The sequence below is a fragment of the Pavona decussata genome, unplaced genomic scaffold (genome assembly GCF_977016875.1).
Source record: "Pavona decussata unplaced genomic scaffold, jaPavDecu1.1 SCAFFOLD_26, whole genome shotgun sequence".
Taxonomy (NCBI): domain Eukaryota; kingdom Metazoa; phylum Cnidaria; class Anthozoa; order Scleractinia; family Agariciidae; genus Pavona; species Pavona decussata.
This window is the reverse complement of record NW_028145449.1, coordinates 3,210,001-3,237,623: the sequence shown is the minus strand read 5'-3', so window position 1 is coordinate 3,237,623 and position 27,623 is coordinate 3,210,001. Positions and strand designations below refer to the sequence as shown.

Here is a 27,623-nt window from a genome sequence, read left to right as displayed (position 1 = left end):
GAAAACGCCAAAAAAGTGTCATTAACCATTTTTACCTTATATAATAATACTTTTACTTAGATCGATCGCGAAACAAATAATATTCGCTATTTAAAACAACGACGACAGGTTTTTAATCGAATTTAAGACATGTTTCGATGCCGACCTCTTTAGCATCACTGGCTCATCTGACGCTATTCCGCCCACAATATCAGTCTCTACGTTTGAAGGGAGAACTTACAGACAGACTACATGTTTTTGGGAGAAGTAGAAGCTATTGTTGAAACACAAATCGTTGACAAATGTTTACTCCAAGAAACGTTCCTTAAATTTTATAGAAACACGCAGGAAACTGTTTTTTTATTATTTTATTTATTTTTCATAACTGTCAGTAATTTACCGTGTTTGCATAGAGACATTAAGAAAATACCGGTTTAAGCCAATAAAGCGCGCGCTTATCTAAGTAATATTATACAAAACAAAGTATGCAGTTGCGTCAACTACTTATTCCATGAATTTAACTTACAGCTGTCAGTCGTGACACTAGAGTGAATTACAAACAAGTTGCGGCACATTTTCCTTGTGAAACATATCGCCGGATCTGAATCATGACGTTCACTATGGCTGAAGAGTTCTGCAGCTACCATTTAAATGAACTTGGACAACTTGTTCAGTTTCACAGGACTACCATGTTTGCATTGTGTGTTTTACACTTTATGTTTTCTCCCGTAGCAGCATTTGAAAATATTCTTGTCATTCGCGCCCTGTGGAAAGCCTCATCGATGCCCGCTAATATAAAGAGGTTCTTCCTGAGTCTTGTTGTCTCTGATCTTGCAGTAGGATTGTTCGCTCAGTTGATGCTCGCAGTGGTTCTAAGGATGGCGACTAATGAAGGTCATAACTTTGACTTACTCTGTCCAACAATTTTAACTGTTTGTTATTTCTCTTTCATTCTTCTCGCTTACGCATCATTTCTGAATGTGACCGCCATTGCTGTCGATAGACTCCTCGCTATTATTCTTCATCTACGATACCAGGAACTTGTCACTTCAGAGCGCGTCATAATCGCTTTGGTATCAATATGGATCACTAGTGAAGTCACTGCTTCTCTGTTCGTTTCGCTTAATATACACAATATCATGGTAGGTGTGATCGTTGAATTCGTTGGAATTCTCTTTACAACAGTAGCGTACATTCGTATTTACAGAGCTCTAAGAAATCATCAGAATCAAATCCACAGCCAACTTCAGCATCAAAATGCGCAAGCAATGGAACTATTCCGGGAGAAAAAGTCTGCTTTTAATACTGTGCATTTCTACGTAATTTTTGTCGCGTGTTATCTTCCGAATTTTTGCTCTACATTATTGTTAACAATAGATAACAGTCAAATTTCTTTTTGGTTGGCTAATTACGTGACATTTTTTTTCGTTCTTCTAAATTCGTCGTTAAATCCTGTAGTTTACTGCTGGCGATATCGAGAAATTCGTCAAATTATGAAAAGCACAGTGAAAAAAATATTCCGGTTCACCGAGACTTAAGATGAAATAAGGATGCCTTGTTAATGTGAATTTGCATTGTGACTTATTAAGTAAATGACTTGAATTACATAAAGCTCTGTTAGCCTGACGTTGAATTTCAAAGTTGATCATTTTTTACACCAAAAAGGAATGACCGAGAAATACTATTTTTAGAGCAGTTCGCTGGATCTTCTCCAGTGGAAAGTAAATAAAGGAGTCGTGTTCTTCTTCTAAAACATCTACCCACTGACATATGGCCATGGAAGACCTCGATCTTAGTGTATTTAGGTTATCCGACCTGAAGTCTAAAATGGAAGAACTGAATTTTGCAGTAAAAGGACTGCAAAACAAGGTGACATGTTTAGAGGAAGATCGATCCTGAATTAAAACAAAAACTTCAGACGGGAAGTTCACTTCTATGGAGAAAACTGTTAATTCGTAGGCTAACTGATGAAGCCTAAGGCAACGTCGATGACATGCGAAGAAAACTGCTGTGTTTGGAGACTTGCAATTGACAGAAAAAAATTGAAATTAGATGGAATAATTAAAGGTACGCAAGAGATGGAAAATATAAGAAGAGGTGCTAACTCAAAAGTGTCCATTTTCGACGGGTACATCGGAGAGGCTTAAGCCTGAAGGGAAGTGGTTGAAAGGAAGAATACTCTGTGCGCTTTTTGAAAGGTTCTGTGATGGGAACAGATGCCTATTAATTAATTTGAATGAAAAGAAAATAAAAAAAGCAAAACCTGAGGTTTGGCCTCTAACATTTGCATAGTTTTCAAACCTTATTACAGCAATTATTAACAAGGTGAAGGCGACGACCAATGGACAAGAACGTAGGAACTCCCCGCAGAGACTCGTAACAAAAGAATCTATTGGAATTTGGGAGAAAGGTGTAGTGGTAAAAGTGCCCATAACGGAATTTTTTTTATTTTCTTATCTGAATCTTTACATTACGCGAAGAACGTCCGCGAAAAAATTTTTCGATTTGCATGAAACGCAAATTTTTTATGAATTTTACAAATCTTTAAAATCCTATTTTATTGCGGTCCACCCGCCCCGCTGATGAGAATGCCGACGGGCTCACAATAGGGCCACGTGACATGGTCTGTGACGTACATTCAGGAACTCTCGAGTCTATGCACTCACTTGACCTTCAGTAAAGTACATTCGCGGCAGAAAGAAAATCGTCAGATTCTCCGGTAGGAAGGAAAAACTTAGCTCCAAATAAGTATATTCCATGGCAGAAAACTTATCTGACACGGAAAGTGAGCAAACCGCTGAAGAAAGCAGCTAGGACGAATTTGAAAGCGTCGAAGTCGAGGCGATTATTTGCATGGCGTCCACGAAACAAGTAATACGTGTGAAGATGATGATACACTCGAACCGTACGCGGACGAGCCGATAGTAGACCAAGAATGGCTAAAAGGATATCGCAAGGAACAAGAGGAGAAGCGACGACTCGAGGAAGATTTAACGAAACGCTTGGAGAATAGAGTGCGTGTTAGTGGATGGTAAAGTTCTCACCTTGCATTTTGCATACGCACTCTTCATTATCATCTGTCAAAACTATGGCCAAGTACTCGCATACATTCGAACGAATTATTTTCCATGTAGATGTACTTGTGGTAACTGTAGCCGTGATCTGCTAGCAAATATCAGCGAGTGCTATTCCTGCAAGGAACTCGAAGGCAATTGGGAAGCGCTGACTAGCGACATTGTTCTCGCGGAACTACAGGAAGGACACGTGTTGAACTGTGATAACAATACTGTAGCTTGTCTCGTTCTCTGTAATTTCGGCCGTAAATTTAATTGAAGGATGGAAGTTGTTAGCTTGTCCAATGAACAGGTTAATTTCCTTTTTGTCACTGTCCCACAATTTACAAAATCCATTGTATCTTTTAGGCGCATACGTCTTGCGAAATGTTCGAAGTCTAACAAGAGTTGGCGTCTAATGTAATTCGTGTCTGTCACCGGTGTCGGGACAAATTTGAGCCCTTTAGAAATAACGCTAACAGGCTGTCGCTAAGTTGTTTGTTTGAAAAATTCTTCATGAATTTCTCGTGTTTTTCTCTTTGTGTCTCAATCCGTTTTTTAGCCAATTTTTTTTCTGCGCTCTTTGCGCTTGTTATTTGTTTTGTGCCCTTTTTTTATTTTGAACCCCCGTTGTGGTGGTTTGGTTTTAAGAGATAACGCTGTTATACTTTTCAACATTTTTATTGTTTGCAGAATTCTGCAACACATGTGTGTACAATATTTGTTTGAGCTCGTTGAATTCTTGCTGCAGTTTATCTACCTTATCTACATCGTGGTTTACAATGTGTTCTGTGTTCGCCGAGTGCGACTGTTCTCGCATCGATCTATTTACATCAGTGGTAGCATTTGTGCTAGTATTTTTTGAAAGCTTGGTCTCTACGAAACTTCGCGGATCTCACGATCTATGAGAATATAAACCAAAACAATTACGCTTCATTTTATAAAACTTGCGACTGAGTTAACAGTGAGGTCAAACTATAAACCTCAGAAGGTTACAACGCTTAGAATGTCACAAGCGGCTGTGAATATTCGGCATCGAAAGCTTACCATTCGCTTTTCCCTGCTCCTCTTCGAAGGTGGCTCTTGGTCTTCGTCTTCCTTTCGCTTAGCTGTTTTAAAGGATAAACACAAACGCGATGTCATCCTACTTCAGTTCACGTTTTAAGTTTAAACCTGAATTCATCAGCCTTGTGAAATCCTCGTCATTGAAGTGCATCGAGCACAAGGACGATTCCAGGCGCGCGTCCACATCTTCCTCCGCTCCAGCATAAAATCGATCCATTTCTTTCGCCTCCTCAGTCTTTGCGGGCATGTGGTGCCAAAGAAAGGAATCCTGTGCATGCTTATTCCATTCGCTTCGTCTTTGATGTATCCACTTCTCGCTGCAACACATCTTTCCGGCATTTTCGAGAAACGTGCAGAAATACCGCGACTTGTTTTCAGTGAGATCCAGAGAAAGGCTGAAGTCACGTGTTCCTGAATCTACGTCACAGCTCTTGCTAAACCGAGAGGAGACTAATGCGAATGGTGGGCCAAATGGCGGCAAATTTGAACGTCTTATAAAATTCATAAAAAATTCGCGTTTTATGCAAATCAAAAAATTTTTTCACTGAAGTTCTTAGGGTGATGTTTAGATTCAGATAAGAAAATAAAAAAAATTCCGATATGGGCACTTTAAGTTCTCCCTATTTACATTGTTTGTTCGCATATTATAGCCAGCAATGGGAAAACCTAAACTGATGAAAGCGGACTGTTACTTTGTTCCTCTCTTGATTCTTGTCCGATTTGTAAAGTTGATTCGATCGAACCAGGAGCTTTTGTCACTGTCTACGAGAACTTTCTGCTCTCATCGCAAAAAAAATTTTTTTTTGTTCCTGTTTTCGAGTGTGGTCCTGGCTTTGCTCTATTTCGTGTCCAAAGACTTTGGTTTTCTCTAGGACTTTGCAAAGATGATTTTTGAGAAGTACGTCACTCGGGCGCAGAGGAGCCAAATTTGCTGTAAATTCCGGCTAAATTCACTGCGAAATTGCGCAGCAAATTGTGTTTGTTGATACCAGAACGTGATCGAACAAAGCGTTATGAGATCTTGAAAAAGACAGGTTCTGTATATGGAGAACATCCTCTCATGTGGTGTGTACCGCCATTCAAACCCAAATTTAGTTCGTACGCGTCTTTGATATATTCTTCTGCAATTTGTACTAGTGACACTGTTAAGAAATATACCAACTCCCGTACAGGTAAATTTATAGTAATTTCAACCGAAAAACAATTTCATAATCAATTGTAAACTGCACCACATATGCAGGTCCATATTAAGCTCCTTATTGTTATATTAAATAAATATCCTTTATTTATTGTCATTGTAGACTTTTAATTTAAAGGTTGTCACCACTGTGAAAAATTAAAAATAAGAGGAATCATTTGAAGGGGAGTTCTTAGTATTTGCAGCGCCGTGCATGCTATAGCCACCATCTTGGACTTTAAAAGCGGATAAAAATTAGTCAAATTCAACATGGCGGCTACGATTAACTGAGATTCTGGCACTCTCGCCTCCCCCCCCCCCCCCTTCCACGTCCCCCCCCCCCCCCTGCCCCTAGCGACGCCGCTTGCTGTAAATTAGATTATTTTTAGCATGCGTTTAGTGCGAATGTGTAATATTCTGACATCACGATCATTCATCCAATCGCTATCGTATAAGTTAGTTATGAAAAAAAAATTCCAACCCTTAAACTCTCAATTAAGAAATTTCCTCTAAAAATTCCCTATTATTGAGAAGTCTTGTATTAAAAGAAGTAGTTTGTGGGAATTTCTCCACTTGTAGTGAGCTCCTGACAAGAAATATTGTTTATTCTGAAATACCGGTATATTCTGAAGTTCTAGTAAGAAATGTCACGCAATCTATCAGATCATCTTTCGATTAAAAATCACTGTCACAACCTTAAGTTGTTGTTGCAGGTTTTTGTGTAACGTAGGCCAAAAAATTTAACACAATTGGCATTGTTGGAAAGAGCACCTTAAAATTAGTTTTAAGGGAGTTTGAGATTCTTGTGTTTTAAAATAGCAAAGATAAATTTTTGTAAATTCAGGATTTTTTTATTTAGACATGTCATATACGTCGCTTTTTTTAGTTTGCATATGTCGATCGATAGACAGCTTCAGAATACTTTACAAAATTAATAACCGTCATTTTCAACTCTGAATGCTGCGACCATTTGAGGATTTCTTCTCGAGGGAAGCTTACATGTGTATTCGAAGCAACAGTCATCTTTTATATAGTTTTTCTTGAGTGTTCATCTGTTATGCTCTTCCTTATTTCGAAATTAGGGGACTTGCTTCTAGTTTACTAAATAAAATACGAATTTCAAGTTCTATACGTGCCTGAGGTCTAGAAAAAACATCTACTGTATGGACTCACAAGCCGACCGTGAGTAGTTCCACTTTTTAAAAGCCCTATGAGCGACAAAAGGAGCAGATGCTCGACGGTAAACAGGGTCAATCATGTAATTTACTGACGCATTCATTGACGCCAGCGGTATAACGATAACACAGGAGTCAATTATGAAAAGACATTTTATAAAAGTAGCCTACACGCATACAAAGGGTGATAATAACCCAACGATTAGTATAACGACAATATTCTCCAATTAACAAAAAAAAAAACGACAGTTTTAATCGTATGTGTGTGACATATTTCGATTGAACACCCTTCAATGTCGGCCCGTCCACAATATTCTCTTTGTTCCAAGAGACTTACCGACCGCCGATAAACATCTGGAGATACTAGAAGTCATTGTTTATAAACGACATACTCCTATTTAAAGTCATCTTAAACTTAAAGAAAATTTTAAAGAAAGACGCACCTATCGATTTTTGTTCTATTTTTCTTAATAACCGTCAGAATATTTAAGGTATTTGCATAAAGGTATAGAAACCAGAGATTAAACCAATAATAACTGCGTGTTCACTCAAGCTCATATTATCCGAAAAGCAGTATGTAGTTGTGTTAATTCATTATTTAATGCAGTTAACTTACAGCTCTCGATTGGTAATTTTGACTCACATTAGACCTACACAGATAGTGGTACATTTTCATTGTGAAACATATCGCTGGATCTGAATTATTAAGCTCACCATGGCCGAAGAGTTCTGCGATTACAATTTGAAGGGGCTTGGACAACTTTTGAAGTTTCCTGGGAATGCTGTGTACTCATTGTGTGTGTTGAACTTTATTTTTTCTCCCGTAGCAACGTTTGGAAATATTCTTCTTATTCGCGCCCTGTGGAAAGCCTCATCGATTCCCGCTAATATAAAGAAGTTCTTTCTGAGTCTTGCTGTCTCTGATCTTGCCGTGGGATTGTTCGCCCGGTTAATGTACGCAGTTGTGTTGAGGATGGCAGCGAATGGAGGTCATAACTTTGACTTACTCTGTCCAACAATTTTAACTGTTTTGGGGTTCTCTTCGTTTCTTCTTACTTGCGCATCATTTCTGAATGTAACCGCCATTGCTGTCGATAGACTCCTCGCTATTGGTCTTCATCTACGATACCAGGAACTTGTCACTTCAAGGCGCGTTATAATAGCCTTGGTATCACTATGGCTCACAAGTGTTGTCACTGCTTCCCTTTTCGTAGCCGTTAATAGTCGAAGTGTCATTGTAATTGTTATTTGTGAATTTGTTGGAATTCTCTTGACAACAGTAGCGTACATTTATATTTACAGCGTTGTTAGACATCATCAGAATCAAATCCACAGTCAACTTCAGCAGCAAAATGCGCAAGCAATGGAACTATTCCGGGAGAAAAAGGCCGCTTTCAACGCTGTGTATTTCTACGTAATTTTTGTCGCATGTTATCTTCCGAGTTTTTGCTGTACAATATTGTTGATAACGGATAGCTCACAAAGTTCTTGTTGGTTGGCTTTTGCCGTCACCGTTTTTAGCGTTCTTTTTAATTCCTCGTTAAATCCTGTAGTTTACTGCTGGCGATATCGAGAAATTCGTCAAATTATGAAAAGCACAGTAAAAAAAATATTCGGCATCACCAAGAATTAAGATAGAAAAAAGCTGCCTTGTCAACTCGAATTTTCATTTTGACTAATTAAGCAAAGGGACTTGAATGGAGCGAAGTTCTGTTAACCTGACGCCGAATTTGAACGTTGATCATTTTTCACACCAAAAAGGAAAGACCGAGAAACAGTATTTCTTCGAACAGTTCTCCAGCGGAGAAGAGATTTAAACCGGAGTCGTGTTCTTCGGCTAAAACATCTGGCCACTGAGATATGGTTATGGAAGACCTCAGATTGGAGCTACAAACAGATGGTGGCACATTTTCATTGCGAAACATATCGTCGGATATGAATCAACAAGTTCGCCATGGCCAAGAGTTCTGCACATACTATTTGAAGGGTCTTAGTCAACTTGTTCAGTTTCACAGGAATACCCTGATCGATTAAATAGGGGCACTACGCTTATTGTAAAATATATATGGTTGGATCTGAATCATTAAGTTCACCATGGTTGAAGAGTTCTGCGATTACAATTTGAAGGATCTTGGACAACTTTCGAAGTTTCATGGGACTGCTGTGTACTCGTTGTGTCTGTTAAACTTTATTTTTTCTCCGGTGGCAACGTTTGGAAATATTCTGGCAATTTGCGCCCTGTGGAAAGCCGCCTCGATACCTGCGAATATAAAAAGGTTCTTCCTGAGTCTTACTGTCTCTGATCTTGCCGTGGGATTGCTCGCTCAGTTAATGCTCGCAGTGGTGCTAAGGATGGCAGCCAATAGAGGTCATGACTTTGACTTACTTTGTCCAAAAATTTTAACTGTTTGTTATTTCTCTTTGTTTCTTCTCGCTTGCGCATCATTTCTGAATGTAACTGCCATTACTGTCGATAGACTCCTCGCCATTACCCTTCACCTACGATACCAGGAACTTGTCACTTCAAAGCGCGTCATAACAGCCTTATTATCAGTTTGGCTCACCAGTGGCTCCGCTGCTTCTTTGTTCGTTTCGCTTGATATACACAATGCCATAGTAGTTGTTATCGTTGACTTGTTGGAATTCTCTCGACAACAGTAGCGTACATTCGCATTTACAGAGTTGTAAGATATCATCAGAATCAAATCCACAGTCAACTTCAATATCAAAATGCGCATACAAGGGAGCTACTCCGAGAGAAAAAGTCCGCCTTCAATTCTGTGCATTTCTACGTAGTTTTCTTTGCATGTTATCTTCCATATTTCTGCTTTGCTATATTCTTAACAACAGACAGCGCTCAAAGTTCTTTTTGGTTGGCCGATCACGTCACATTTTTCTTCGTTCTTCTCAATTCGTTGTTAAATCTCTTAGTTTACTGCTGGAAATATCGAGAAATTCGTCAAATTATGAAAAGCACAGTGAATAAAATATTCCGCATCACCGAGAATTAAGATGGAATAAAGATGCCTTGTTAATGTGAATTTGTATTGGGACTTATTGAGCTAAATGCCTTGGATAACATAAAGCTCTGTTAATCTGACGTCGCATTTGAACGTTGATATTTTTACGCCAAAAAGGAAGGATCGAGAAATACTATTTCTTCAATCTGTTGGGCGGAGTCTTCTTCTGAGGAGAAGAGATTTAAACAGTCGTGTTCTTCGCCTAAAACATCTGGCAACTGAGATTTGGTTATGGAAGACCTCGGTAGCAAAATTAATTTTAGTGATATCTAGGTTATCCGACCTGATGACTGAAATGGAAATACTGAATTTTGCAGTGTACTGTACAGCGAGGTGACCTGTTTGGAGGAAGAAGGAACCTGAATTAAAACTGTCAATTCGTAAACAAAGTGATGAAGCCTAAACGTCGACGACATACACAGAAAACTGCTGTGCTTAGAGACTTGCAGTCGACAGGAAAATTTGAAAGTAAAAGGAATTACCAAAGCTTCACTTGAATTGGAAAATACAAGAAGAGGTGCTGACTCAAAAAGTGTTGAATTTCAATGTGTGAATCGGAACGGGGCTAAAGCCAAAAAGAAAGTCGTTGAAAGATAAAATACCAAGTGCGCATTTTTATAAGGTTCTCTGATAGACAACCAAGCCTCAATTATGGTTGAAAACCGGGCTCAAGAGTAAACTGTGTATGGTGATCTCCTTAAAAAACTAAGAATAATTGCAAAAATTTCAAATCAGTGGAGAAACTCAAAAATGAGCATTGAAGCTCAGCCACTCTGAGGCCGACAAACTGTTATTTGATGGTAAATATTTCAAAATGTAAAATACAACGCATCTGTTCGCTTTATCTTGGTCGTTATTATGTTTCTTTAGCTAATCTCTAAAATGCCTATCACCAAGTCGCACTGTAATAGAATTAATTTGTTTTTTGACATTTCCTTCTTTTTGGGTTACATGTTTTTTATTAACATGTCACGACTCTTCCCCATTTTTTCAATCCGGTGAAGGACCTGGGAATAAATTTTGCTTAAGGGAGATGACCGTTATTACGATTATTTAGTTAATCTCTAAAATCACAATTTCAAACTTGTGCTATAATAGAATTAATTTGTTTTTTGACACTTCCTTCTTTTAGGGTTACCCGTTTTTTATTAACATGTCACCGTGTTTGCATAGAGATATAGAAAATATGGTTTTAAGTCAATAAAGCGCGGGCTCATTTAAGATTATATAAAACAAAACGCGATTTACGATTGTGTTATCTGAATTATTAAGTTCACCATGGCCGAAGGGTTCTGCAGTTACCATTTAAATGGACTTGGACAACTTGCTCAGTTTCACAGGACCTCCCTGTTCTCATTGTGTGCATTGCACTTTATTTTTTCTCCGGTGGCAACGGTTGGAAATATTCTTGTTATTCGCGCCCTGTGGAAAGCCCCATTGATACCCGCTAATATAAAGAAGTTCTTCCTGAGTCTTGCTGTCTCTGATCTTGCCGTGGGATTGTTCGCCCAGGTAATGTACGCAGTGGTCCTAAGGATGGCAGCGAACGGAGGACGTAACTTTGACTTACTCTGTCCAACAATTTTAACTGTTTGTTGTTTCTTTTTAACTCTTCTCGCTTGCGCATCATTTCTGAATGTAACCGCCATTGCTGTAGATAGACTCCTCGCTATAACTCTTCACCTACGATACCAGGAACTTGTCACTTCAGAGCGCATCATAATAGCCTTGGTATCAGTTTGGCTCACAAGTACAGTCGCTGCTTCCCTTTTCGTAGCTTTTCATACTTACAGCGGCATTGTAGTATTTATTTGTCAATTCGTTGGAATTCTCTTGACAACAGTAGCGTACATTCATATTTACAGAGCCGTAAGACATCATCAGAATCAAATCCACAGTCAACTTCAACATCAAGATGCGCAAGCAATGGAACTATTCCGGGAGAAAAAGGCCGCTATCAACGCTGTGCATTTCTACGTAATTTTTGTCGCATGTTATCTTCCGAATTTTTGCTCTACAATATGGTATATAACAGATACCTCTCAAATTTCTTTTTGGTTGGCTTTTCACGTCACATTTCTTTTCGTTCTTCTCAATTCGTCGTTAAATCCTGTAGTTTACTGCTGGCGATATCGAGAAATTCGTCGAATTGTGAAAAGCACAGTGAAAAGAATATTCCGCATCACCGAGAATTAGGATGGAATAAAGATGCCTTGTTAATTCGAACTTGCATTGTGAGTTATTTAGCTAAAGGACGTGAATGACGTGAAGCTCTGTTAACCTGCCGTCGAATTTAAACGTTGATCATTTTTCACACCAAAAAAGAATGACCGAGATATACTATTTCTTCGACCAGTTCGGCGTAATCTTCTCCAGTAAAGAAGAGATTTAAAGAGTCGTGTTCTTCGCCTAAGACATCTGGAAGCTGAGATATGGTTATCTAGGTTATCTGACCTGAAGACTAAAATGGAAGAACTGAACTTTGGAGTAAATGAACTGCACCTCAAGGTGACAAGTTTGGAGGTTGAAGGAACCTGAATTAAAACTTTAAAAGAGAACTTCACTTCGATTGAGAAATCTGTGAATTCGTAGACAAAGCTAAGTAATGAAGCCTAAAGCAACGTCGACGACATACGTAGAACTGAAATTGCTATGTTTGGAGACTTGCAGTCGACAGGAAAATTTGACATTAGAAGGAATAACCAAAGCTTCACTTGAGGTGGAAAATACAAAAGAGGTGCTTACTCGAAAAGTGTCGAATTTCAAGTTGTGTATCGGAACGGAGCTAAAGCCTGATAGAAAGTGGTTGGAAGGAAAAATACCAAGTGCGCTTTTTTAAGGTTCTGTGGTAGCGAACTAGTGCTCAAGTATGGGGGAAAACAGGGCTCAAGAATAAACTGATGGTATGAGGATCTCCTTAAAAAACTAAGAATGATTGCAAAAATTTTAAATAAGTAGAGAAACTAAAAAATAAGCATTGAAGCTAAGCAACTCCCAGGGGCGTAGCGTCCATATACGCACGTACGCCCGTGCGTACAGTTGAGATCTGAGAAAAAAAAAATTTCTCATTAAATTTGCCGGGTAATAATTTCATATTTTCACATTATACGGGCGTTTTTTATTAGAATTCCCATTATCCAAGCATTAATCATTCAGTGCTGGCCACTAATAACTATTACGATGATGGACGAAAGATTAAGCTCTCTAGCAATCCTTCATATACATAGACATAAGAACGTGGATATTGACAGGTTGGTAACGGAAGTTGCCCGTCTCAAGTTTCGACGCCTCGCCCTTTGCTTGTGACCTGTTATCATTGTTTTTGTATTTTTTTTTTTCTTTTCGGCACAGTGTAGCTCACAGAAAACACTAGGGAAATGGTTAAAATAAACAACTTTCTGCTGGATTTTTGCTGCATTATTTATTGAAAATGCCCCGAGAACAACCGGGAGATGGCATTTCCGAGACCCTAAATTTCAAAATTTTTAGGGGGAGCATGCCGCCAGACCCCCCTAGTTGACAGCGCCAAAGGCGCTAACGAAAAATTTATTATCGTGCGTACATCTTCAAAATCCCACGCTACGCCCCTGGACTCCTGACCTATAAACTGTTCATTGATGGTAAATATGTCAAAATGCAAAATGTAACGCATATGTTAGTTTATTTTGGTCATTATTGTGATTATTTAGTTAATCTTCGAATGCCAATCACGAAGTCGCGCTATAATAGAATTTATTTGTTTTTGACATTTCCTTGTTTTGGGGTTACCCGTTTTTTATTAACATGTCACGAATTTTCCCCATTTTCTCAGTCTGGTTAAGGACCTGGGAATAAATATTGCGTAAGGCAGTTGACTGTTCTCGCAAAAGGTATGAGGCTAGGGAATTTTAACGTTTTTTCGCCTTTTTTCTTCCTTTTCTCGTTATGTATTGTCTACAGTAGTTTTGCCGTTGGCCGATAGATGTAGCTTTGAATACTATTAGGCGAAAAACATATCTATGGAAACGTCAAAATAATGGTTACGTCGTGTCAACCGTCACCCCACTAGTTTACAGAAACTAGTGTTAATTAGTATCTTCGGTTGCAGATGGCAAGAATTAAAATGGATTGCAACTTGAAAAAATTGGTCAATTTTTCGAGTTCTTCCTGTGTATTTTGAAGGAACCACTAAAAAAACTGGCTAAATATAGTTTGTCCTTCCTGAAAGAAATCATTTAAAAAAAAATCCCTTTCTAGACCTAGGGGTCTGGGGCGGATTCCGCCTGCGGCGACCTTGAACCTGAATAACTGTTTTATGCCTGTGCTAACGCCGTGAAACTTCAGGAATTTTTTAGATATTTTTCTGGCAAAAATGCGCTGTGGTCAATTAGTCTCTATTGACTTTGATGTTGCCATGGCAAACAATTTTACTCAGTCAGTTTTTTCAGAAATAGAACGATCTTTTTAAATGAAGAAACTTATGGTAACTTTTGTGTTCGTAGCTCATGTAAGTGTTTCTTTATTAGTTTTGATCATTCTTTGCTTAGTTTCGGCGCTTTCCTTAAGTTTTTTGGGGAAAACCAGAAATGAAAGATGGCGTATCTAAGATGGCAGCTATTTAGAAATGATGACGTAATTAACACATCATATGACATCATCACTCCTCACCCCCCCACCTTACCCCTGGTACGAAAAGACAAAAAGAAAAGCGGTTTAGATAGGGGGAGTTTCCCTCCCGGTGCTCATTGAGAGCAATTTCATGTTAGAAAAAGGTTACTTTGTCAAGTTGTTGGTCTTAAAGTACACAGAAAATCTCCGTGACAGTTCCACGTTTAAAAACAAAGATCCCAGGTACAATGCTCGCTTACTATTCAAGTGTTGTGTAAACATAAGAAATCCATTTTGAATTTCGCAAAAGCCTGACAACCTTTGGTGTATTTATGTATGTGTGAGGAGCATCTGATAACTCGAGATACCCCATTGAATAATTTGAAAATGCAGGGAATAATCCTAACACAAACCCTGAGTTTTTAGTCTCCAAGGACCGATTTGAATAGTTTTCGTACCTTATTACAGCAAATTGACAACAATGAAGGAACTCCCTGCAAAGACTCGTCACAAAACAATCAATTGAAATTTGCGAGAAAAGTATAGCGGTTTAAGGTCTCCCTATTTTGCTTCTGTGTACGTGAGGTGAAGCTAGTAAAGGGAAAAACTAAAGGAAAGTGGAGCGCCACGTATTTCTTTTTTCGATTCTTCTCTGATTTGTGAAGTTCATTATCGATCGAACCGGGAGCTCTTGTCACTGTCTGCGAGTACTTTCTTTTTGTCATTACAAAATTTGCTTTTTCCCCTCTGTGGTCCTGGCTTCGCTCTGGTTTGTGGTCAAGGACTTTGGTAACTTTTAGGACTTTTCAGGACAACAAAATCCTTCGAATGTCAACGACAATTTTCGACAAGTAATGTATGACACTGTGGCCAATGGAAACAAAAAATGCAAGTGAGAAATAGAAGCTTCTGGATAAACCACTCTTTCGCTAACAGGTCAGTGGAGAGTTCACGCGTTTTGGAGATTGTTATACCTCGGTGGTTAGTTAACTTTCATTTAAAAAGTTATTTTACACATTTTCTCGCGCAGTTTTGAAGATTTCAGTTGTCTGTTTTTAAGTTCTTTAATTGATAATTCAACTTTAATTTGGCTGAAAATATTTTTTTCCTAAAAGTATCGCCGCGAAAGTAGTTAGATATATGAGGCTTTTGGAACACTTTTAAAAATATCACTGAATTCATACCTTTTTGGCCACCATCTTGGATTTATGCATGACCTTGGGATTTCAGCCTTTGAATTCAACCCTAACTCCTGCAACGGAGACGTCAAAAACCTAAAAACCTAAATCCTCGGTTTTTCAAAAACCTAAATTTTTATCCTCGGTTTTTCAAAAACCTAAATCCTCACTTTCATAAATGATACCAAACTGATCCCCAACTCACAAACAATCATCGATTAAATCCAACCAACTCATCAATCGCTGATTTCAATGATGAATACAATATTTTTGAACACCAATTTGGATATAATTAACCTGTAATGAAGAAAAAAATAATCATAAATAATTCAAATTTATGGTTGTTGTGTGACTGGATGCCGTTACTGTCACGCGTGACGTTGTGTGACTTGTCACGAAAATGGACAAAACCCTAGACGTTGGGGTGCTCGGTTGGCTGTTTACTTGCCTGGCCCCAGCCAGGTCTTTTTCCCGCCGCTGACAAGACGGCTGTCCCTTCCCAGTTTACCTCTGGGACCAAGGTTGAGTCCTGGGACGAACTCTGAGCACCCCGCTGTAAACCAGTAGGGCCTGAGCGGGCTCACCCTGGAGGTACCGTCTACTGGAAGACATCCCACACTACTCAGTAATTTACCATCTGCACAAGCCGTCAAACAGGTTTCAGTCAGGGGCCAACTGACACCACCCTAAAGCTTCACCAGAGTTTGTGAACTAATATAACAATGGCCCGATTACCTATATATATTACACTCAATTCTGAAATTTTTACACTTGTGGTGCTATTTTTCTGTATATTGCGTAATATTGCTTGATTTGGATTAACGCGCATGCGCTTTCATGCATGTTCACGATGACACAACCCAAAGCGGACTGGACACTAGTTTGTTAATACACGTGTCGGCCATTTTGTTGCCATTTTGCGAAGAGCTTGTGTTTTCATGTTTATCATTCATGTTTTGGGATTTATTGGACATTTATTTCTCCACTTTCATCGTTCTGATGTTTGTAGACGCTTTTTGAGGTAAGAATATCATTTATCTTGCACACAACAATAGATTTTGTTATTGGATCGACTCGCCATCGAATATTCGTGAGGCCGTGAAATGAGCTTATTTATTTTTACACATCGACTAAATCCTTGATTGGGATCCAAGAATTAAAGGCATCATTGTATCCTTTCCACTTTACCAAAGCTTGTTTCTTCTTGTAATCTCTCCTGATAACTTTATCGATTCTGAATATCTCCTGTTTGGCTTTCAATAATTCTGGTTCATAAAAACTCCCTTTAATCTCTTCATTATTGAGATCTTTCAGTTTATAAGTGATTGGATTCGTGTATTGTATTTTATCGATAATGAAGACCTCTTCTGACCAGTTTTCTGTATAACCTCGATCAAACAGCTTTCTTTTATACTTTGATATTCTAACCTTTTCACCAACTTTAAATTTTGCTTGGGATGACGATTGTGTTAAATTGCCAAATAGATTGAAGTAAACAGTCCTTTCATTCTTTTTCTTAGATGCTTCTGTCGGTGTCATTTTTATTGAACTGTGTTTAGTGTTATTATACTGCTTCAATATTTTAGGCAAAATATCCAGATACATTGTATTGCCTTGAGCAGTGAATCGTTTCCACATTTTATTTTTAATCGTTCGATTCCAGCGCTCAACAACTGATGACTTCTCTTCATTTTTAGTCGAAAACAGTGTAATGTTATGTTTATTGAGCAAGTCTTTGAAATGTTTGTTGTAGAACTCTGAGCCTTTATCAGTCCACAGATACTTTGGTTTTCGACCCTCTTTGAATATGCTTTGAAATGCTTTAGTTATAGTCTCACCTTTTTTATCTTTTAATGGAACAATCCAACCGTATTTACTGAAAACATCTATAGTCGTGAGAAGATACCTATTACCTTTATTCCATTTACTGAATTGTTGCATTTCAACAAGGTCAGCAGCCCATATTTCATCAATATTCTTTACAATAACACGCCGCCGAGTAAAGTTACGTCTTATGGGTTTATGCAGCTCATTAGCTAATTTTTCTTGCCAGTTTTCCTCTTTACCCGACGGCTTTTGACGTTTTTTGGAACCCCAAGTCCCAATTTTGATTTTGTATTGATTGCATTTCTTGCCAACCAATGTCCCCATTGTCGTTCGGAATATGGAACAGCATCCAATGATTTAACCATCTTTTTATCAGCTTTTAATTTACATTTTTTGTCATCTTTGCAGACTGAATAATCAACATCATGTTGCATGGCTATTGCATCTGTTTTGCCTGTTGGTTTATCATATATTTCCAATATTTACCCTGTTTTGGGGTTATATTTGAGTTGATTTTCCAAATCATTGTATGGACCAGTGTATTTATGACCAGGTAATACCCACCCAGCTTTGGGTTTTGGGAGCTTACCAATCATTTTGTGTATATCAATTGAACCACCGCTTTTGGGTCGTCCTTTGATTCTCTTTTCATACTCATCCCAATTTGGTGGGTGCCAACCAATTGAATCATAGCTTGAACAACTTGGTGTATTGTGATATTTGCTTCCAATCTTGACCATGCTTTCACAAGGATAATCTTTGTATTTTTCTAATGTCTTTTTCCCAGCCTTGCCAGACCAAAATTGACTCGATAATATGCCAGTATCTGTGCTAAAAGCACTTTTGGCAATGTCTCCAGATTTGTATCTATCAAAGACTTCCTTTGTTGATGGAATTAATGTTCCAACAACATCCATTGACTTCGACGCAACCTTACCTGGTGTACCGAGTTGTTCCAAAATTGTATTCAAATTACCACCATCAAGTTCTTTTCGGTCAGTTTTGTACCTTCTTTTTGGCCTTACTTTGGTTGATAATTTATCAAACATCTCTGATCCAGTCTTTTGAACAAAAGGTGTTGCTTTAGAGATAGCATAATCAATAGCTTTCTTCTGCAATTTAGGGTTTCTAAGTGCTTCAGACCCATAATATCGACCCATTTCAACTGCTTTCTTTCCCAACCATGGTAATCCATGTTGAATTAACATATCAGTACCAGTTGATGCTAAAGTATCCATTATGCCCCCCCCCCCCCCCCCCTTCGGAGGGGCTATTTAGTTTCCCTGTTTTTTAACAAATTTGGTTTTAGTTATCCCACATTCAGCACATGTACAGAAGAACATGAGCCGACCATTTTTGGCTTGCTTGTAACCTGAAGGCTGAACACATTCAGTTTCTTTCTTTTGTTTAACACAATATGATTTGACCATTTTACATCACTATATTAGATTAATTATCATCAGAGTCAGACTCATAATCCGTCTCATAATCCTCTGACTCAGAATCTGTTACCAATGTACACCATAAACATAATTTTCCTGAAAATTCTGTGTATTCATCACACTCTTCACAATATCTTATATCAACCATTATATAAATTAATTAGATATTTTTTTAAAATATTGGATTATAAAATTATGATTGACACTTTGATTGTTCATGTCAAAATGTGCATTGTGGATTGTTTTCAATATACTTGTACCCTTTTGTCTCTCAAATAAATAATACAAACACCAATAGCCACATAATACTGAATCTCTTTCCTGGATTTCATCACCTGAATACATTAATCGTTTGCCACTTGTTGACATGAATTGCATAATTTCTTTTGGCATAATTAACCCAAAACTATCAAAATATTCTACATATTTGTCTCCGTTTCGATACGCAACCCAATGTGTACCTGGTCCAATCTGTGAATCCAGGTTAATGATACCAACTTCATCTTTTTTCATCTTTTGTGGTAGATTATCTCTGCTGTAAATGCCTCTGAAGTGTTTTATTTTGAGTTTTTTGACCCAATCAATGAGTTCAAAGTTACTGAGTGGTTTATTTATGAATTTCACAGGATGTCTCCGATTAATGGAATCCCCTTGAATGGACTGTTTTTGCCTAACAACAGACCTTTTCCTTTTTTGTTTTTTTTTTTCCCTTTACCATACTGATCCCATGTACCGAAAAATGGAGGCGGCCTATAATTAACTGGTAGGACCAGACCACCATCTTTTTTGGTTGTGTTTGGAACAAAAACTGGGACCGATCTTCTGGATCTACTTCTATCCACCTGCAACCCTTTACCCATTAATGCATTCAAAACCATTGGAATGCCAATTGAAGCCAATAATGTCCCCAAAAAACCTCCTGATTGTGTCTTAGTTGGTTTAATTACAATCCGTCCACCAGTATGTATTGCATTGACAATTTGCTTCTTTTGTGCTTCAGTGAGCCAATCTTTGTATTTTATTAATTGATCAATTTTATTTTGAGGAATGAGAAAACCACCAACTTGTCCTTTACCAAATATTTTATTGACTCCCACATTTGCAAGCCCTGAAAGTGCTCCAGTAGCTAATGGTCCAACTGCTTTTGCTGCCATTGGTAGTAATTTTGTCCCAATTTTGAATAATGATGACCAAAGACTGCCTCCTTGTTTTACAGCTTTTCGTATCTGTGTTTTGCTTATTTTAATATCTGCTCCAGTTTTGTTTTGCATTGCCTTTTTCAGCCTATTTATTTGTGTTTTGGTTAACATCAGCTGATCCGGTCCAGTTAATTCAGAATATAATAATCTTATTGTTATTGCTGAATTGTTTTTTAATGCTTTTGCTAGTTTATCTTTTTGCCCAATTGATAGGTTTACTCCATGTGAATGATAAGTTGTCATATCTTTTATATAACTAACGTTACATTAAAAATTTATTCCATTTATCGAAACAATAGTTTGCCATCCTTCTGGATGAGTTCAGCTTCTTGCTCGTATAATGTCAATGCATAAACTGAATATGCAGCGTTTGTTGTACCAGATAATTCATAAGGAAATGTCAACTTTGTGGTACCATCTTTGATATCCATTTTTTGTTTTGTTAAATCGAAATACAAGAATGGAAATATTGTTTTGAAATTGTTGACATTCAATAAAGTTCCTTGACTGTACTCATTGTTTGCATGCACATATTTGAGAATATCTCTGTAAACTCTGGTTGGTTCAGCTTCCGGTGTATAATGAACATCAGGATATTCATTGCCATTTCCAACTGATAGATGACAATTTGACATTTTCATATCATTTGCTACATTGAATGTATTGCACAAAAATGGATTTGCTGTTTGTGCTCCAATATTTGCATCATTGATAATGAAAACAAACACATGTCTTGGCTTTGAAATACCACTTGTTATCTGAACATTACCACTTCTTTGTGTTGATGAATTGCTTCTTTCCACATTTTCACGCAAATAAACCCATTTATGCGGCTTCAAAAACTGACTCATATACAGTGATTGCCCCTCTGAATTGAAAGTTATTCTTGGTACAATAAGCTCCATTCTCGTAATCATTACACGACAATCAGCCCCAGCTTGCCATATTAGAATAGTATCAGATTCAATCTGCAAATTTAATTCCAATCTTGTTGATGGTAATAACTCATCCATCAATGCTTCAAAGAATGAGTATCGAATCAATGGTATTTCTGTATTGACAACCACTGATAGACCCAAAAGTGCTTTTCTTGCAGCAAATCCTTTGTTGAACAAAGCTTGTGCAGGTCTCTCTTCAGCACTTCGGTTTGTATCCAGATAGAAAAACTCATTGGTTGCAGTTGATTGAGCATATCCTGGACTATATTCCAATAGATTCTTAATATTTACACAATGATTTGCATCATTACAATCATATACCATTTTACCATTCAATCTTACATCGAAATCATGTATAAGACTGTGTGAACCATTTACAATACCATTATGGTCTTCAGCTGCAATAGCAGTGTTGTCCATTTTTTGGACTTTGAAACCAACTGATATTCTTGCATTATACCAATCAAATGGAGTAACTTCTCCTGTGTTATCGACTACGAAACGATAACCATCTTTCTTTTGTGACCTATTATTCCCTGGATTACCAGTATTCAATGGTGTCTCCAATTGGAAGAAGACATCTTCATATCTCTCAATGTATTTTGGATTTCTGAATGATTTCATTTATACAGATATGTTACATTATTTTCATTTTCTCCTTCTTTTGAGTTTTCCACCGGATATCATCTGATTTACTCTCTCAGCTATTTGAAAATCAGTCAGTGGCTGCTCCATTTTTGGTTGGCTCATTGTCACTGATTTTGTTTTGGAAGGTTGTTTTTTGCTCAATAATTGAATTATTTTATCACCTGCTTTATTACCAGCAAACTCACCAGTTTTGGTGACTGCTTTTTCAGCTGCAGTTTTGGCTCCTTTTTTAGCTAATTCTTTTGCTGTTTTTCCGAAAAGTTTTGATCCAACTGATCTGAAAACATCCATAATTCCTTCACCATGGATATGTTTCATCGCATAACGACCCAATTCTGGGTCAAAACGTGGTTTAAATTCACTTTGTCGTACCATATATTGATATATTATATTAAACTAGACCTAAGAATCAAGCTCATGAACCAGTCAATGCCATTCAAGTCAATTGGCCGACCCAAAGCGTCAGTCACTGTTATCCCCATTTCTGAAATAATTGATTTGGAAACTGGGCTGAATAATGCTCTTTTTGGCTCAAAAGTAAATGGATAACTCCTTGTTAAATTGTCAGTGGGTATCATTATCAGTGTATTTGTGAATCGTCCATCACTGAGGCTATCAGTTATTATATCACAATTAATGTTCAAAACGTCAATATCATTGGTAATATTTGGCAATTTTGTCCCATGTTCAGTTTGGTTAATTAACTTTGGTTCAAATCCAATAAGTGCTCCAAAATTAGAGTTTCTAATATCAAGCTTCCATTGGTTGTCTAGCTCAATGACAACTCTATATGATGAAAGCACAAAATATAGATTGATGCCCTTGCTGGAAGATGGTTTATCTCCATTTTGAATTATTGATTGAGTGATATAATCATCAAGATCATCATATGAATACATTCCATCAACAAATGTGATTGTTTTCCATTTTGTACCATTATCTGGGCTGTATTTTATTGTATTATTGTTGTATCCTGCATTGACATTATGCCACGAGTATGTCATTGAAACTCGATCAACAGCTAGCTCATGTCTCATTGTTGTGTCAAGCTTCAATGGTGGATCAAATTTGATAATAAAGTCTTCAGGCCGACTTCGGCCTATTTTTTGTCGGTTAACAGATGAAATATGTATCGCCCTTTCTTGCATATATTATTTGATTATATATTGTTGCAATAAATCAATGAGTTGTTTGTTGTTTATCAAGCCAAGTTGATTCAATTTATGGGCTATTTGTGAAAATTCCTCTTTGACTCCATTATTGCCAGCCAAAATGGATCCACCGAGCAATTCCATTCTGTTAATCAAATCATTAGGATCATTGAAATAAACAACACCAGAGCCCAATTTCTTGAATTTTTTGCTGGATTTATGGATTGGAATCTCACTGAGTTGGTTCAATTCATCGAATACCATTTTGGCAATATCACTGTATTTCTTCTTTGAATTAAATCTCTTGGTTAATAAATCGATTGTATCGAAATCAACCTTTTTGTCCATAACTTTGCGTTTATCTTTTGTTGCCACAAGTCTGAGTTGTCCCATTAATTTTGGAATATCGATCATGAGTCCACCATATTTCCCAGAAGATGATATTTTGTATGCATTTCTCTTTGGTTGAGTATAACCAGAACCTTTTTTGATGGTTTTCATTCCTTCTGGGATTATTTTAATGCGCCCTCTGTATTTTTGCAATAATTTTATATCTTCATCTATTTTATCAATTTTGTCTTTATTCTTGGTCTTTCCTTGGCCCTTGGATAAAGGACCCTTCTTTATTCCAAGTTTTTTCAACATTTTGCCAATATTAACATCGTAATCCTTGATGTCAATATCTCCTTGCATAGAAGCTTGGAGAACAGAACTTGGAGGTGCAAGATCGTATTGCATCAATTTTTGGAACTCATCATCATCAAAACCAGCATCCAAATTTGACATTGCTGGTTGATAGCCAATTGGTAGCTTTGCTTCTGGTGATTATGGTTGTGGTTTTGTTTCAGGTTGATAAGTTAACATAGCAATGTCTTCCAAACCTGAAGTCAACGCTTTTTGGTTTTTCTCCAATTGTTCAATCAGTTTGTCTTGTTTTTCATCAATTGTTTGTTTTGTTTCCTCTTGAGCCTTAATAATTGGTTTGAAAGTTTCTGATAAACCTTGTTGTAAATCTTGTTTATCATGCTTGTACTCCTTCAATGTATCTCTAACTTGTTTGGTTATTGTTCCAGCCTTAATCTTGGCTTCAGATAATTGTTTTAATCTCTGTAAATCCATTATATTATTAACTTATATTAACTTTTCTCAACTTATATAATGTATTGATATACATGGAAATCCCAAATTATGACAAACATGATAAAAACACTAATTTCAAAAGATTGTATGGTCACATGCCAAGTGACACGTTTCGGATGTTAATATGTGGTAATTCAGGATCTGGAAAGACAAATTTATTGTACCATATGCTGATGAAACCACTTTTGTATTATGATAGAATACATTTATATGCCAAAAATTTGGAGCAACAAAAATACAAGGATATGCTACAAACATTGACTGATATATCAAATAGTGTCGGGTATAATGTCCTTGTTTGTAGCAATGATGATATAATTCCAGTGGAGGAATTGAAGGATGATGATGCCCAGAAGATAGTAATATTTGATGACTTTATTTGTGAAAAAAACCAGAAACCATTGATTGATTATTTCATTCGTGGCAGACACAAAAACTGCTCTGTTATTTATCTGAGCCAATCGTTCTACAAAACACCAAAAGATATTCGACTCAATTGCTCTCATTTCTGTGTCTATGACTTTCCTAGCAGCAATGAAAGAGGTCTGATATCCCGTGAGTTGGGTGTCGAAAAGGATAAATACATTAAAGCAACCAAAGAGCCATTTTCATTTCTATATGTTGATAAGCCCATGAAGAGAATTAACAGGAATTTTTATGGAACAATATAACCAAATGATATAAATGGGAATATTCAACGAACATAGTTCGTCGTCTTCTTTCACAACGGTTCCTCTTCAAGGAGCCGCTGGGCCTCAAGGAATAGGGTTTAAATTAACCCCAAATGGAAATTATGATATACAAAACAAAAAACTTGTTAATGTTAAACAAGGAGCTGATCCCAATGATGTTGTCACAAAGAGCCAAATACAATTGTTGGATAATGCTCCTGGTGATGTGCGAGCTAATAAAGCAGTAATTTACAGCAACAGTGGAAGTGTTCATACCAATAGTATTTATCTACAAGACACGCCAGACGGGGCTGGTAGCTCCAATGATGTTCGATTATTGACTGAGCATCAGTCTTATGAAAACATTCATCTTAATATACCAGATTTGAAAAACTTTGATGGCCATGGTGGACGAGCTAAAAGTGAAATAATGGTTACATCAACAGAACAACATATTACTGGACGGAAAACATTTTTTGATATTAGTGTTTTAAAACCTGATAATAACGATCAAGCGGCGAATAAAAAATATGTCGATGATGAGATTAAAAAAATACCATCACCTGATTTATCTACATATTTGAAAAAAGATGGCACTGTTGAAATGACTGGAAATCTGGATATGGGTAATCAACAAATTACTAATCTTGGAGCCAATATACAAAATACATATGATGTCGTTAATTTAGGTTTCTGTGATACTAAATATTTACAAAAAGTCTCCAATAGTGACCTCGATATGGACAATCATAAAATCAAAGATATGGCTCAACCAACTGATGATAACGATGCTGTTAATAAACACTACGTTGATCATAACTTTCTCAACAGGTTAACACCCAATGCTCTTGGTGGTGAATTAGATATGAGAGGTCATAAAATAATCGTTCTTGGAAATCCTTCCAATCCCAATGATGCTTCCACTAAAGCATATGTTGATACAGAAATAGCTAAAATACCATCTGTTGGAAGTGATTTGAGTGTATATTTGAAAAAAGAGGGAAGTGTTGCAATGACTGGAAACCTTGATATGAATAATAAACAAATCAAAGATATAGCTCAACCAACTGATGATAATGATGCTACTACCAAAAAATATTTTGATGACAAATTGGAGCAAAGTCATCTTGTCAGCAGCCATAAAACAAATGAATTCAAATATCTTACAGATACCGATGAAAGCAGTTCAGAATATAATATCACAGTGAATGGAATAGCTGCTTTCAATCAATCCCCACATCAGAATAAAAAAGCGTATGATATCACATTGATTAAAGACAGTGGAAGCAATGATTACAGATCAAGGATAGGTTTCAATATTTATACTCTTGCTATTGGAACATACACAATTGTGTTTGAATTCTACCCACCAGAAATGACTAATATTCAATTATCATGTACTGCATCTGAAGCATACATCCACAAAGCTGTACAGCGTGATTTCACTGCTTATAGCAAGCTATTGGTTCAATTCAATAACAACAGCAAACAAACTCCAAATTACATCTATTTGACGATGCATGGAACAGCTACAGCGACTCCAGTTCAATGTCAACTGGTTGTTTATGGGGTAAAAGATTGGTCAGATAGCGTTTATCCAGGAGTGTATGATGGCTTGAACAATGTCATGTTTGAATATAAAAATGGAGATATGGAGATGCAAGTCAATTTGGATATGAATAATAAGATTATTTCTGGTTTAATAAATCCGATATATGATTCTGAAGCAATGAATTTGGGTTATTTTACCAACTTATTCAAAACGAAATACACTGGAACTATTGCCAGTGGTGTTTTCCAAAGAACAAATCCAACAAATAATTTTCAAATCGCTGCTGATGGAAATAACTTTTTCAATCTATACTCCATTGTTTTCCAAAGCAATCAACAAGTTGCAAATGCACAAATTTTGATAAATGGGAAAAAACAAGGTGAAACAACCAACACTGACACATACCACAGAATTGGAAACATAATAAGTGGAAGCAATACATTCGCTTTGCCTAAATCAACAAAATTTGTCAGTATTAGTTCAATATCAATCATGGATAGCATTGGAGCAGGAACTGCTGTTAATGGAACTTTTGAATTGAAAGTATTATACTCTGATTTTTTTGAAAGATATCATGCTGACAATAAAAGTTGGTTGTCAAATATTGAAACTTCAAGTGTTGTTAGCGGCAACATAAAAAATGGAGTTTTTGAAAATGTACATGGTTACAATTTTGGAACATTAGGCCCGGTTAAAATAAAAAATATTGTAATTAATACAAAAAATCAATACCAAGTTTCTTTTGTCGCCATTGCTAACAGTAAAACTTTATTTTCTCATTTAATACAATTTAATATGAAAATTGGGAGAAATTTTGTAACTACAAATACAACAATCAAACCCATGATAATTCAAATGGGGATTTTTAAAAGACGTCCAGGGTTTACTTCTCCAATTATAAACAGAGAAGTCACAGGAACTTTTGAAATTTATTTATCAACACTATTAATATAATGCCATACATTGAAGATGAAAATGGAAACCATATTCTTGATGAAAATGGAAATAAAATTGAATTTACAGTCACTTATGAAAATTTACCAGATGGATTCAAATATAGAGAACCAATACATCTGAATGATGATGGACACCTGGATACAGAAAACAGACATTTGGTGATAAAAGATGGAGTTAATTCAAATCATGCAGTTTCACTCCAACAATTAATTAACAACAATGAGGACATCATCAAACCATATGTTGAAACACAAATACAACAAGCTATGGCTCAGTTTAAAGCTCAACAAGCTCAGGAAGCTGTAACGTTTCTCAACAATCAAGTTGCAATGAGAATAGGAAGAAAAAGTGGTACAACACCAAAAACAAATTACACATGGATAAAATTATTGAGTAAATATGACATTAAAGGAATCAATACATTGCAAGAGATTATTGTGACAAACACATATATCAGGAGAAATGACAGATATCATCATTCCAAATCCGATTTGGTGTCATCATCATTTGATCAATTGGAATTCTTCTTTGATGTGTCATTTGAAAACTATTATTGCTACTTCAACAATCATCCATCTGATTGGACAATGAAGTATTTTGTTGAATATATTAGGATACAATTACCTGACAATAATGAATAAAAATATTGTAATCAAATTGTATAATGAAAGAATTGTCAGAATTGCAAGAACACATTCGAACATCGAAGATAGATTTTCACCGTAAATTGAGTCTTTCAATATTACCCAGACAGGAATGCATGATAAAAAGTATCGTAATATTCACATATTTGTATGAAAAACATTACAACACAGGTTTACCTGATGAAGTTTACAAAGAGTTAATTCATGATGGAATCGGATT

General features: G+C 36.8%; 2 protein-coding genes and 1 pseudogene across 2 annotated transcripts in view; all 3 read left to right on the top strand.

Annotated features, from left to right (window-relative positions):
- The first annotated feature begins 599 nt into the window (after positions 1-599).
- Positions 600-27,623, top strand: part of LOC146485554 (melanocyte-stimulating hormone receptor-like) — a 62,679-nt gene continuing 35,655 nt past the window's right edge. The window contains exon 1 of the mRNA XM_085103209.1: positions 600-1,484. Coding sequence (XP_084959335.1) covers positions 600-1,484 — 885 coding nt within the window. The remainder of the gene's footprint in view (positions 1,485-27,623) is intronic.
- On the top strand, positions 8,544-9,460 carry LOC146485561 (melanocyte-stimulating hormone receptor-like; annotated as a pseudogene).
- On the top strand, positions 10,748-11,665 carry LOC146485560 (melanocyte-stimulating hormone receptor-like). Its single transcript, XM_085103212.1, has one exon. It carries the CDS (start codon positions 10,748-10,750, stop codon positions 11,663-11,665), a length of 918 nt encoding a protein of 305 aa, XP_084959338.1.

Excerpts from the sequence above, each read along its gene's own strand:
- LOC146485560 (XM_085103212.1), top strand. The coding sequence starts at position 10,748 with ATGGCCGAAGGGTTCTGCAGTTACCATTTAAATGGACTTGGACAACTT.